Source organism: Melozone crissalis, unplaced genomic scaffold (assembly GCF_028551555.1).
Source record: "Melozone crissalis strain CALT ecotype California unplaced genomic scaffold, PUWL_Pcris_2 ptg000123l_1, whole genome shotgun sequence".
Classification (NCBI taxonomy): Eukaryota; Metazoa; Chordata; class Aves; order Passeriformes; family Passerellidae; genus Melozone; species Melozone crissalis.
In genome coordinates this window covers 258799-273421 of record NW_026535899.1, presented here as the reverse complement: position 1 = coordinate 273421, position 14623 = coordinate 258799, and the positions used below count along the sequence as shown (strand labels likewise).

The 14623-nt window shown below is 36.9% G+C and overlaps 1 protein-coding gene across 1 annotated transcript; it reads right to left on the bottom strand.

Annotated features, from left to right (window-relative positions):
* Window positions 1-498: 498 nt before the first annotated feature.
* LOC128948358 (kinetochore protein NDC80 homolog) lies at window positions 499-13791 on the bottom strand. Its single transcript, XM_054293039.1, has 16 exons — window positions 13691-13791; window positions 13116-13202; window positions 12236-12359; window positions 11936-12108; window positions 10641-10743; window positions 9732-9821; window positions 8369-8462; window positions 7141-7247; window positions 6182-6326; window positions 5679-5884; window positions 4340-4492; window positions 3978-4067; window positions 3093-3185; window positions 1469-1599; window positions 991-1093; window positions 499-636 (listed from the first exon to the last, which is right to left on the bottom strand). Exons 1-16 carry the CDS (start codon window positions 13789-13791, stop codon window positions 499-501), a joined length of 1938 nt encoding a protein of 645 aa, XP_054149014.1.
* Window positions 13792-14623: the final 832 nt, after the last annotated feature.

The following is a 14623-nucleotide window of genomic DNA, read 5'->3' as shown; positions in this document are numbered from 1 at the left end:
TTGGGGGGAATTTCACGGGATTTTTTGGGGGGAATTCTGGGAATTTTTTGAGAATTTCCCAATTTTTTTGGGAACTCCATTAAATTTTTTGGGAATTCCCAGGAATTTTTGCTCACTGTTCATTGAGCGATTTTGGGGATTTTGGGAATTTTTTTTATAATTTTTTTCTGAATTTCACGGGATTTTTTTGGGAATTCTGGGAATTTTTTGAACATTTCTCATTTTTTGGGGGGAATTCCCTGGGATTTTTGCTCATTCTCTGTGTTTTCCCTGAAGGTGCTGCTGTCCCTGGGTGATTTCGAGGGCGCCAGGCGGGCGCTGCGCCGGGCACTGAGGCTGGGCCAGCCTGACTGCGCCGACACCCAGAGCGTCCACAGCAGCCTAAGGCACGATCAGTGGCACAAAATGGTACCAAAATACCCTAAAATAGCAAAAAAACGCACTACAATGGGGCTAAAATGGCAAAAAATGGCACTGAATGGGACCAAAATCTTATCTTCATTTTTCTAGTGATAAGACACTTTCAGCCTTCTTTTTATAAGTGTCTAGGATGCTGGTCAGGTTTGACAATAGACCTTCAGGCATGAATTCTTCATCGTCTCTTTCTATTCTTGCATTCTGTTCTTCAAGGTATTTCTAGAAAAGAGGTACAGAGAGCTTTATTAGCTCTGTCATGGCCTGTATTTTACTGATTCTGCTAAAGCATTTTAAGCAGTCATTGCACAGGTTAACTGATTTCAGTTAAACACCTTCCTGAAAGACGCCTCTCAGAAGCAGGTTTAACCTGACAGGATGTTACTGCTGACACTTAACAACCAATTCTGATTATTTACACCAAAGGTTTTGTCAGAAAATTTAACTAGAATCCGCAGGCTTAGTAGCAGCTAAATAACTGATACTTCCTTAGAAAGAGTAAGCTCTAATTTCCAAGTGTTTAACTGCAAAATGTCTCTAGAGAGATTTAATTCTGAATATCAAATTTTAGCTTACCACTATAGATTCTATATGAGTAGCAACTGTTTCTACAAGACGACTCAAGTTAGCATCAATTTTTTTGTTCTCTTCTGTTGTTCTTTGCAAAACAACTTGATATCTAAAAGGTAAAGATACTCAGAAGGTCATGTCCATAATTGGAGAATTCCTGACATTTAAAACAATCACTTCAAGTCTGATTTATCATCACGTTTAGCCATACTTTTTTTTCCATTAGTATTAATTTGAACCAAGTTACAATATATTAATGCTCAACTTAAAGAAAAACCCTTACGCGGAAAACAGGAGTTCTGATACAGCAGACAAATATTTTAGCAAAATACTGTTGAGGAGAAACATCTTTCAGTTGTTAACTTGTGAAATTAACACACTGAGATGGATACCTGATGAAACAACTGTATGTTACATTCCAGAAAATATCTTTATCCTTAAAAACCAAAATAAACAAGGCAGACATGGAAGTTAGGAGCCTTACTCTCTTTCGATATCATGCAATTCAGTTGCAGCTTCACTGAGCCCATCATAGACACCACTCTCAAGTAATTGTTTATGCTTCTTAAACAATTCCCATTCATTTGCATATTTCTTGTCTTCTTCTTCTATCTCCTGTTGTCATAAGGAAGGAGAAGAAAAAAAAATGGCCTCTCTCAAGTATAATTCGGATCTTTTTTTCTTTCTGTTACCTGATTATATCCTAATACTTGAATTCAAAATTCACGCAAATAGTTCCAAGTTCAGAACTGAAAAAAGCCCCAAGGATATCCCTCCCAAACCTAAAGTTTCTGTATCATCCCCATCCCAGAATAAGCCTAACCATCTCTTTATTCCTTTAACCACATTTAAAGGCCTGTGTTGCAGCTACTTTCCCTTCCGAGTTAAAGCTCACAAAGTGTTGTTTAGATAGTCTAAATAGCTTAGAAATGGCACATTATGAACAACTGTTTCTAGGTTAAAAAATACAACCACATCTGAGTAAGAAAATAGCTTTTCTTTTTTGTCTGAAAGAGAGTATAATTCCAAATAATCATCTCTTCTAGGAGAATGACACTGTTGATGCTATACAGTCCACAAAACCAAACAAAATTCTGACGTCAACTCAACGTGCAATTTTGGTAGATTACTGAAAAAATCCTTCAAAAATAATTTTAATACTTAAGACTTACAAAAAGCATTTTAAATATTAGAAGAGGAATTAAATGACTAAGCGTCTGGTGGCAAGTGTGTATTTTATGAGCTTAACTTTAGAGAAAAGTATATGCAAGAGCACAGATCAAAAGGTAAATGTCATGTGGTTTTGAAAAATAGAAACTAAATTAATTGCCTTTATAAACCTATATATACACCTGCCTCAGCAGGTATTAGCAGCGAAATAGCCCTGTTTCATGGCTGTAGCACAGGAGTTTGGATTTACAGGAGCACATATGGTAAATATTGGTGTAGTTCAAAGAACATTTTTCTGCAGGGCACCACGGCCCCGCTAAAGCAGTGTTGTCAGAGAAGTTGGGAGCTACCAAAATAGCCACTCAGTTGTTAACAGAGAGGGTTATGTTTTGTTGCTGAACTGCAAGTGGGGAAAAGAATAGGGACTGCTCCTGTGCTGGCAAAGGAAGCTAAAGGAAGTAACAGTTTGAGATCATTAAAACAATTTAACATGCTTTTGGTCAATGTTTTCCTTTGTTTTTACAGAAGCTGATTAAACATGTTTACTAAAAACTGTAAAAATGTATTTATTATATACAAATCGATTAGACAAGACAGGTTCTGTTGATCCTAAAATTTCCTTCAAGCACATGCCCGGAGACATCGTGAGGGCAGATGATTGTTGCTGCTTTTATTACTGGATGCAGGAATTTATGATTTACAGGATCTGCTACAGTAGGATGCCAGATTCTCTTACAAGAAAGTGAAAATTGATTCAGTTAAGGTGGCAGTCAAATCACTTTTCTGAAAAGAATGAAAAAATCCTCTAAGAGGGAAGGAAGAAGGTAAAGGCAGAAGCCCAAACAAAAATGCAACCCAAAAATTTATCGATAAATACAAAAATTAAGGATAAGGCTATCATTAAGGATAAGTTGTCATCAAGGTGTAAGAAGTTGTACCTTAAGCTTCTGCTGGTAAAGATCATCCAGCTCTTCAGCTTCTTCTGTCAGCATTTTCACACTGCGTTTCTTGTCCTTTAGCATTATATTCACCTAGGACGAAAACATAACCAAGGAAGTATGGTTCAAAAAGAATTCCAACATATAAATCCATGCCATCACAAACCACACCTGGTTAAACAGGTTAAACCATTAAACTAGGCTAGGCTGGGATGGCATTATCTTTCTTCATAGCAGCCTATGTTATGCTTTGTTTTGGATGAGGGGCTAAAACAGTGTTGGTAACACACCAAGTTTTGGCTACTGCTGAATAGCGCTAGCACAGCAGTCCAAGGCTTTCTGTGCTTCCCAGGGCCCCTCACTGAGCAGGGCAGGGACAGGCAAGAGACTGGGAAGGTGCATAGCGAGGCCAGCTGGCCAAGAGGACATTCCATACCGCAGAACACCATGCTCAGGTAGACGAACGAGGAAATAAAATTCTCCTTCTTTCAATCTGTCCCAAATCCAATAGTACTAAAAATCTTCCCGATGACAATTTGTCGGTGATGGTAAGCCACACAATCAACTGGAACGGGCAACTTATTAGAAACAAATACTTCCAATGGTTATGGTCAAGTATATGTAAGCTACATAAACTTTAATTCAGGGAATACACGATATTTCAACCAACAAAGACCTCAGTTCTTAGAAAAACTTTTAGGTTCCATTACAATAAAAGCAGTTTTCTCACAGTTTCTCCCCCTCTACTTGTCCTCAGAAAAACCCCAAGTAATTCAAGAAACCAACCCAACACATCACACTTTAACTATGCAAAAAGTTGAATGAAAGAGGCAGATAAGGTTTTGGGGTTGGTATCTTAGCGTTAATCTTCTTTAACTAACTCACCTGTTCCAAAGTGTCTTCCAGAGTAAATTTCCGTTGAGTGGCTTTACTAATTTCTTCCTCAGTCTCGTTGATGATCTCCATGAGGGGAGCCTGTAATACGTATACAAGAAGATTGAACAAATGCAATTTGCTAATCTGAACCAAGATGCACCCCAGTACATCTTTCCCTTTTATTTTTTTTAGGCTACTGTATTCTCCCATACCAAATCTCTTTCATATACTGCAATGTCATTATGGTGACTCATCACACAAGCTTTTCAATGACATTTCATTGTGAGATTGAGAGACCTTCCCAGCATTCCCAAAGAAACACTTTTTTTTTGTGAGTGCTATCTAAAGCCTTCAGTGTTGATTCTACTTACCATGATCTGAGTTCTGTATTTGACTAGGAAATTTGGTCCTAAATCAGGATTAACGTGCATGGTAAAGTCGTGGCCTTTGGAATTCTCAGCACTTACTGGAATTAATTTCAGCTTTCGAGCCAGTTTATGATACTCTGCCAGTTGCTTTCCAATCTGCTCAGAGGAGAAAAGGGCACAAATCATAGAAGAGATACAAGTGAAAAGATGTGCAAGAAGTATTCATATAGTACTTTAAACAAGTTCCTGAGTTGCTCTCTGTAGCCATAATTCCTTGCTACCCCACAGTATTCAAGAGCTGCATGCAATGCCAGCACAGCAGTTTGCTGCATTAGGTACTGTTTTATGGTTCGTTCAGAGTTTGCACACTGAGGTTTCTTAGTGTCTATGGCTGAGAACACTGAATGCTTTCACCTGTGGTTTTCCGTATTCATCTGCCATAATTTTTCCTGCCTCAAGTTTTTGAGAATTAGCTGATTGGGAACTAAAAATGTGCTGGAAAATAATACTAAACAAATGATCAGTTATAAGGTCAATATGCCTTCTCTCATTAGTTTTGACAGGAAATGCTACACAGCCACACATGCTAACAACAAACTAACTTGAGCATGCCTTTAAACAAAGCTTATTAAATGCTTTAATTTCTAATTAATGAGTGCTATTAAATGCAAACATTAAAGACCCCAGGGGTTTTTTTTCCAGTTTTATATGCTTCATACTTGCACCTGAGGATTTAAGTTGATAAAAGTGCTTGATAAAGGGTGACCCTACCAAACATATTTGAAATTTTTTCTTTAGTTCTCCAATTGGCAAAGCAGAAGCTTTTAAATCCCATCACTTCCAGGACTATATCTTTTCACTCTGTTTGAAGGGATTGAACTTGGCCCTTGAAATATGTTACAACTGCTACACAAAGAACTAATCAGGCCCTAAATGCATGCAAAACTATTGATTCAAATTCACTAGTTTTGCCTTACTTCCTTGCTCTGAAATATTAACATTAGCCTGTAATTTCTTGTGTTATCAAAGCAATGGCATGCTAATGTTATCAAAGCTCTAAATGCTACAGCAGTGACAGCTTACCATGCTTCATATTCTAGACACATCTCTTACGATGCAGGAAAAAAGTACATTTCCACTCAGTGCAAAACAGAAAAAGGGGAAAACGCGCAACATTTTTCAGAGATACTGTAAACAGAGGCCATTCTTGTCAGTTTTGCCTGGTTAGATACACGTATGGTGGTGTTCGATTATTTAGGAAAGAAATTATCAAGAATCCAATTTTAAGCTTGCATGATGAAAACTGGCAGCCACCTCTGAGTGTTGTGGGGTTTTCACATACCGCGTCTCTCTTCCTAGCATATTTCATCTCTTCATTCCACATCAGTTCTCGTTCTTCTTGCAGCTCCTTATTCAGCTTGTTAATGGTTTGCTGCAGCTCATTTCTCTCGTGATTTATTCTCTCAATGTCTGCAGCTGAGTACTTCTGGTTATCTAAGATGTGCCGGAGCCGGGCATTCTCCCGCTTCGTGGCTTCTACTTCTGCCTCTAAGTACATAAAACATTTGTGAAATGGACATAAAATACCAGCCTATATACATAAACCTCACCTCTGTATTGTATGAGTAAATGACACAGTTATTACATAACATTACCATTTCATTACTCCAGTGTACAGAGAGCTATCAGACAAAAAACAAATTTTTATTAGCAATTCATTCTGGAAAGTTTATTTGTAGCATCGTGCTACTCCAAGTACCTTGCTCTGCTCTCAAGCTAAGAACTACAATTATTTGAAGACTATTTCTAGCTTCACTGTCCTGACTGTGATCAAGTCCTCCTTACCTGCTGCCTCAACTTCATCATTAACACTTTCCAGTTTTTGATCAAGGATGGATATATGAGATTTCATTTTAGCGAAATAAGCCTGGTAGTTCTGGACGTCTGCTTCAAGGGACGATTTCACATTTCGTAGCGTTGCTATACGATCCTAGGAAATGGGTGAAAAGAACAACCACTCTTAGATAAATATAAAATAATGACTTCACTTTCCAGATAAGACAGTAGAGTAATTGATCAACATCAACAGCACAAATATAGAATAAAGAACTTTAATAATTTTTTATCTCTGTGACAGCTAAGTCCAGTCAGGACACCTTTAAAATAAAAGCAAAGAAGGCTGAAAAGATTCTTGCATTTCAGCATTATGTCTCTCATTTGCATCAGACAGTGCTTTAGACAATTCTTACTACAGGTAGTCCACAACTTAACTCTAATAATACATGGAGGGCAGATGAAACAGGGGCATGGAAAACCAGGAATAAACTCAGCACATTTTGCACAGTTGGCAGGAATTTCAATTTGCCACCTGCACAGCCACTAACCCATTTTTAAACTCAGGATGTATTAAAAGCAGAATCCAGAGTTTCAAGCAAAGTATTTTCCATAAAATATATTTGTTACCACTGAATCCCATGCCTCATATTTGAATACCAACACACTTGAAAAAAATAATGTTGACATTTATATTAAAAAATTTGGTTCAAGTATTTTATTGATATTTCAGTCAATATAAGACCTTATTACCTGTAAATACCTGCACATTATCAAACAAATAGGTACTGAAGATTCCACAGAAAAAAGCCTTGTTCTCTAATAGTATAGAGTCTGTAAAAATCTGGCCTAATTAAAATCTCAAAGCACTGAAATTTTTCCATTTGTTATGTATCATAAGTATCTTCATTCAGAAATGGTTGATATTATAAAATTCAACTCCTCCATAAAAACAGACACAATTTACTAACCTGCTCACTTTCCTTTTCTTTTTCTAGTCTTGCAATCTCTTCTTGAAGTCTTTTGTTCTCAGCTTCTAAACTTTCCATCTGGAATGGATCTACATTAAATAAATCCTCTGTGGGAGAGCAGAAGAGAGACTCGAGTTACAAATTTATCTCAATATCACCACCTATTTTGAGTACCTGAACTTGAGCTTCAGCACAGTAAATACCCATTATCTAGATAATTATTTTTCACTAAAAAATAACTAAAAACAACCAAGAAACTTACCAGAAAAACCTTTCATTAAAATGTAACCAGGCAAAAACCCCAGAAGAAACAAGAAGAGAAATGGGTTTCTCGGTCCTCATGTCAGAAAGAGTTCTCATGCCAAAGTCACTCCCAAGAGGTAAGGGTTTCCAAACTCTCATGCAGCCCACACCACAGGAGAGTGTACAAGTCAGGACTACCTTGTGAAGCTAGAACAAATCAAACTTACTTAACAACCTCTTTCTTATCCATATACTTCCTTGCTTCCTGAGGCATCTTTTCCCCAACTTAATTTGGCTTTGCCAAAAAATGGGATCATTATTTTTTCCCAATATCCAGTAACAGTGTGGTATCTTGTTTCCTCTCCAATTGATGGCCCCAGTTTGCAAACAAAGGGCCCTTAGTCTGGCTTTTCATAGGAGAGCAAAGAAAGTAAGACATGTTTTTCTTCCTTTTCTCACATTGTGTTTGTATTTCTGCAGGTGGTGAAATGAGCGAGTCAAAAAAACCCAATAATTTTCTACCTCCCTGAAGACAAACACAGGTGCATGCTGAATCACATACAGAACCCTCACAACAGAGTTTGGAACTCTTGCAGACTGCTTTCAGATCTTCAAAAGCTGAACTTTCTTGTCAGCTGTGCATCCTCTGAAAATATTTTTCTTTTTTTTAATTGTTAGCTTTTCCAGACAGAAACAAGAGCCATCTGCATAGATGGAGTTCACATCTGAAGAATTGTATACTGGTTTTCTGTGACAAAGACATTAAAAAATCAGGTGACACAGCTACAGCTGATAGCAGATCATGACCTACCCATCTGTACTGCTCAAAATACACTTAAAAAAGAGAGCATTAAGTTGAAGTAACTGAAACATACTTAGGTGTTTCAGACTCCCTTAGATCACTTTCACTCATAAACTGAACAAACTGATGCTAGGAGAAAGGAAACCAGTAACACAATTGAATACTTAGAATTTAAAAACTTACTTAATTTTGACTGCACTTCAGCATCCAACTCTTCAAAGGTATCTCTCCCTTTCATGGAAAGATCATAGCACTTCACACAGTAGTCCATGAAAAGCTGAAAGCAATTTAAAAATCTTTCATTTCAACAATTCCAAGACCTGTAAAATATCTGGATAGTCTAAAGCTACTCAATCAGTGGAATTAAACAGACATCAAAAATATCCTTAATGCTTCGATTGTACTTTTGTAAAATTAATTTTTTTTCCTCCCTTTGAACATAGAATGTCAACAGATTATATATTCAGGCAGAAGGAGACAACTATAATTCACACTAAGAAAGGTCTGGAAATCCTGTATTTCTTAAAAAGATATTTAACAAATATTGTAGATAGAATATTTAAGAATTTTTCATCTTGATGCATATGATTCTCTCAGGCTAGTTTATGGAAACTGCAGCTCTGTTTAACAGGCCTTTTCTATAAATATGACCATTAAAATTCAGATCTGCAGGTCTCAAAGTACTCTTATCTAGAATTAAAGAAAGGTTACCCAAAAAGAATTTGCTGGACACTAAGTCACAGATGCTTCAGAAGCAATTACACCAGTATTGTGAATTTTGTATCTATATATATATGCAGAAGTGCCAATGTAGAAGAACGTATTTCGTTTAAAAGCATTGTTAGTTGCCAACCATCATGTTGTAACCTTAGTCCAAAATTATGATTTTACTTTATTTTTGCAATTTCTAATTAAATGTTTTAGCTTATAATGCAACCCTCTCCAAACACCTGCTGTGATTTAACACTGAGTTAAATCTGAGTAGTTCTAATAATCCATGATAAATTAAAAAGAAAGCAAGCTGTTGGATTAAGAGCTCAAATTATACTGCCACCCTATTTTGTGGCTCAGAAATAAAACTTTACAACCAATTTTTACATAGTAAACTGAGTAGATATTGGCACAAGTCACTATATTTAGAATTAAGTCACTGTCTTTATACTGCACTGCAGTTAACCTCAGAGGTCTTGAGAGCTAAAGGAAAATATTTCGGAAACTCTAAAAAAATAAACAGCATAATGATGCCCTTTCTCTACAAAGGACAACAGTATATACTTGCAGAATAAGGTGAATATAAAATAAAGAGAATATTTTGTTTAATACCCAGTCTACACCAATAGACTGATCATCATACCTGCTCAGGAAATAGTTGATCAGGTTTTTTACACAATGCTACTCTACCTCCTAGAAAGCATTGTGAATATAAAAGGGAACAGAATCTATAAATACATGACCCAGCAATCTAAACTGTAATTAAATTGTGTTGTTACAGCACATGGCAAAATCCAGTTAAGCAATTCTGATACTAATTTCCTTTTTATGGTACCTTTTTATGTACAATTCCATCATCTGTCTCTCCTCCCCAGCTCTGTGTGTCATCGAACGATGGTGCATTTTCCCTGATCGCATTGTACAGCTGAAAAGCAGAGGTGCACACAACAAAGAGCAAACATGAAGACATCCATTAGTTTCCATGCTGGTTTTCGTGAAAAGAAGCAGAGTAACACTGGATTAGGATTTCAGCAGGCAGGTTGGAATGAACCTGTGTTGAGCTGACTAAACACACAGGTAAAGAGGCATGAGCTAGACAGTCAACACTGCCAAATTCTCTCGTGTCTTTTGAGCAGAAAAGGACAGGGTTTTCCTGGGCACTCAATTCAGCAGTGGTCAACTTCTGTCACAGATGCCAAATTTTGCTCAGTCCTGAGTTGGCAGCAACAACTGTTAGGACTACTAAAAAACCCAAACAAACCAAACAAAACCAAGATTAAATAAAAAACACCCCACTCAAACCAAAAACTTGCCACTCTGTATCAGAATCACAGAACATTTGAATCATTTCAATTGAAAATCCCATCCTTAGATTTCAAATTTAGGGGAGAATGGCAGATGTCACAACATTTGCGCTGGAGATACACGTTCCATTCGGTGATTATACTCATTAACTTCTCACGTTTATTGTATGTACAGATCAGCATTTTGCCACCTCCTTTTATACATTAATTTATCCAGTGCATACATGTAAAGAAAAAACCCTATCATAATATAACATGAAAAGCTCACTTTAAAAGTTACCAAAACATTAGGCCAAGGGTCAGCTCCCAGATGACAGCTAAGAACATATATGTTTACATATATGTTAAACAAAGATTTGTAGAAAATACGTACTGAATCTGTATTGAAACTAACATTCCAGCCTGGAAAGTGAAAATATTTATCTTAAGACAAACATTACCTTGACACAATCAATTAACCAAATCAAAGCTGCCACAATCTGAGGCCAGGTTCGTGGTGCTCCCACAGCGTACATGGAGTTTTTTGACAGAGCAAAGGGGTACCTGTACGGCCAAAGAAGATACACTTTTAATAGCTGTGGCAGACAGTGATGAAAACAAACCAGCACATTTTGAAAACAAAGCAGCATGTTTTTCTATGTAGATGAAAGCACAGAAGGAAGAGCAAACTCAATTCTACTGTACTTCAAAGGAAATTAGTTGAGTTCTGACAGTACAATTCTATTCAATTATCATGGGTTTCTCATTTTGCAACTCATGGAATAACATGGCCTGAAAGGGACCTGTAAGGATCTACAAATCCAACTCCCTGCTCCTCATAGGACTGCCTACAACTAAACCATATGATCCAGAGTGTCATCCAGATGCTCCTTGAGCTCCCAAAACTTCAAGTGACTTGTCAGAATTAGTCATTTTATCCAGAATTACACCCCTGGTGCAGCAGAGTGGAATCCTTTGCAACATTTTAAGCTATATCAGCAGTTTCAAATGTTATAGATTAAAACAAAACTTTATTAAAATGCTGAGAAGTGTGCAAAAAAGATTTGCACCTACATTTAAGGAGCCCTGGCACTCTGACACCATCATGGGTATACAGTCCCTGTTTTTTTTTTTAAATGAGACTGAAAATTCACTGTTATCAAGAGGCAGAGGATTTTCTTTCCAAGACAATGTTGGGGCATTAATGATTTCAAACACTGAACAAATTCAGCAGTAAACCACTCAGCTACTTAGTGTTTTTCTCCCCTCAACAGTAATTTTGTTATTTCCACATTCTGCTTTGAAGGCAGAATGAGAAAAATTGCAGGAAAACATATTTTAAACTAAATTAAATTTGTTTAAACTAAAATTAAATTGTCTTGATCCAAAATTCTGGAAATTTTAGTTCTTAGATTCTAACAAAATGAACAGAAAGGCCTGTAAAAGAAAATTGTGCCTTGTCCTCCAAAGTTCTATACAAATAATCAATTAAATTTTACATGACAAAGCAAGATTCCCAGAGCTTATAGTTCTGTAAATTCAAATATAAAATGTATAGCAGATGCTGAAAATCAGAGAGTAAATCTAGAGTTAAACAAAAGTGAAACAAAACAATCACAACATTGTACTTTTAGAGTCTCATCTGAATAAATAAACCTATCCATTCCGCCCAACTATCAATGCAGAATTCTTAGCTTTTAAATTTCTAGCCATAGCATATCTATTCAGCCCAGGAGACTAACAATAATCATCTTACCCAAGGGCTTTGAAAATTTTGGGAATTTCCTCTTCAAATTTTGAGTCAGGCAGTTCATAAGAAGGGCAGAGGAATTTGTAGATAAAGGTGAAGATCTTTAAAAAGTCCTTAACTGATGGAGATTGTAGTGATTTCACGGAAACATCGTGGGCATAAGCATTCTCAACAAGGAACTGTGCAAAAGAAACACGGAATACCAGTCACTAAATAAAATTTATAGTTGAAACCAAGGGAAATAACCACTTTGCCTAGCACATTTTACACCTCATAACATACATGCAGAACAAGTTCATATGTTACCTCATAAAGCTTTTGGATACATTGTTGGATGAATGTCTTGTCATGAAGGGGCCTGGGATCCTTTATCTTTTTTGTCCCAAACACACCGTACAGGCTGCTGCTTGACCCTCCAGCCCCGCTCGCGCTAGGGACAGACAATGAATACAGGTCTTGTGACAATACATAGAAAGAAGAACTCTCTTCATGTTTAAGGCACAACTGCTAGCTTTATGTTTTCTTTCCATTTGTTATACAAAGTGATACTTGAAGTTTTCTCTTTGTTTAAGGTCATTGGAAAAACATCATCACCCTGGAAGTCACAATGCCATAAGTACAACAAAGATTACTGCATCCTAGATGAATACTTTCTTCATTTTATTGAAATAAATAAACTTTTAGAGAGCAGAAAAATACCCCAAAGATGAAAAAAAATAATGTTGGTGACTGTAAATAAACTCTAAAAATATTTAAGGAATATTTAAAAGGAATAACCCCTGCAACAATGGGGTACTATCAAGAAGATACCCATAACACAGAAAGTCATGAGCTAAGTAGAAAGATTATAGAGTTTTGGAAAGTTAGTATCTTAGAGAGAGGAAACTAATGCAGAGTATACTTCAGATGTCTTTCTTCCTTAAACAAGAAAATGTATTGAGATACTCTTAAGGTCTGCAGTGCACATCATTCCCAAAAGAAAAAAAAAAAAGCAACTCCCAAAGCAATTCCTGCTCCAGAGCATTATTGTTTAGCGACCAAGGACTGGAGGAAGGCAGACCTGAAGGTCTGCTTGCCTCAGATCCATCATTCCCTATAGTGAAAATCTGTCAAGAAAGAAAAATACCAAAATTAGAGGACCATTTTTGTTTTAATGTACAGTGCAGACAACAAAAGCTATCCATACCTGTTCCCCAAACAGCTGGCTTTTCCTTCTGAAGCTACAGATGTAGGTTTGCTCATGCTCAGCTTCTCAAAGGTGCTTCTGTCCTTCCTGAGGAGCAGAAAAAGATTCAAGTGACTACTACTACCAATTCATACAAGAGCTATAGTAAGTAGCTCTTATAGTACAGGACTGTAAATAGAATCTAAAATATTTAAGGAATATTTAAAAGGAATAGACATAGGAATAGACCCCAGCATAGACCATACATAGCTCATACAAGAGTGATACAAACAGTCATATATTCCTAAGCGCCTTCATCCCCCAACATCTTAGAAAGGTTAACTGATGCATCCAGCTATCTCCTCAGAAACATGTAACAAAGTGTTACAATTTGAAACATGACACAAGTACACAGAAAGGAAGTATTTTTGCAAAACTGGAGCACATGTGCAAACACCCTTGGCTGTAGGGAGCCTTCTTCTCACTGTCTTGTTTTTTTCCCCTCAGTTGCTACTCACACTCAAACACACTATGATAAATCTCTTCAGAATTAGTTTTATATACTTATTTTTAGCAACATGACCAGCCAGACTTACAGCTGAGGTGTCTGAAGATCCGTCTTGTTGGTGTCCTGCACTCTCAGTGCCATCTTAGATTGTCGACTGCTGCTTCCAGCAATACTCGAGCTTCCACTCATTGTGACTGCTGTAAACCACAATCCCTCAGTATTCCAGCAGTATCAGAAAATCCAGGACCTAAGGGTATTTTCTTTTCTAAATGCCACAATGATTTTCCAAAGGCTCAGAATAAACAAGTAGACCTGTACATTGGACCAAAAAAAAAAAAAAAAAAACCCAAAAAAAAGAAGAAAGAAAAAAAATTATGTTAGACTCCACAAATACATAAGAGCAGCCACAGCCCTTTAAATCAACCATTTTATTGATAAAAAGTGTTATTGTTCCTTCCAAACCTACTGTTTTGCCTTTCTTTATATTTGGTCATTTCAGACCTACGGGTCCCAAAAGCAAAAGAGCTTGAGAAATTTTTCATTTCAGTCCACTGGGAAAAAGGCCACACTACCACGAGTACACAAGTACTGCTTACAGCACGTCTGCTGTACATCAGCTCCTGAGCTTCTTGTTCTGAGCCCGCCCATTCCTCTGCAACTGATCTCCCAGTATTACAGCACAATAACTGGAAAACCTATTCTGAGATAATATTATGGCTCTCTTCAGAATTTGCATGCAGAATATAAATAAAACTGGAATATTAAGCCCATTATCCCCACTGTGGCATTAAGGGGGAATTTGAAGTAAACAGATCTCACAAAACATTGTCACAAAAATTGCCTGCTTCTGCCCTCTACAGAGGTTCTACTTTATTTGTGGGATGGGCTTAAATGACTGAATTATAACTAATAAAAAGTCCCTCTATTACAGATGCTACCAAAACACATTATTAATATAAACCGTTGCTTCATTTTGCTTCCAGTTCCATTACTCACAAACCACAAAAGTTTAGCTCAAGCT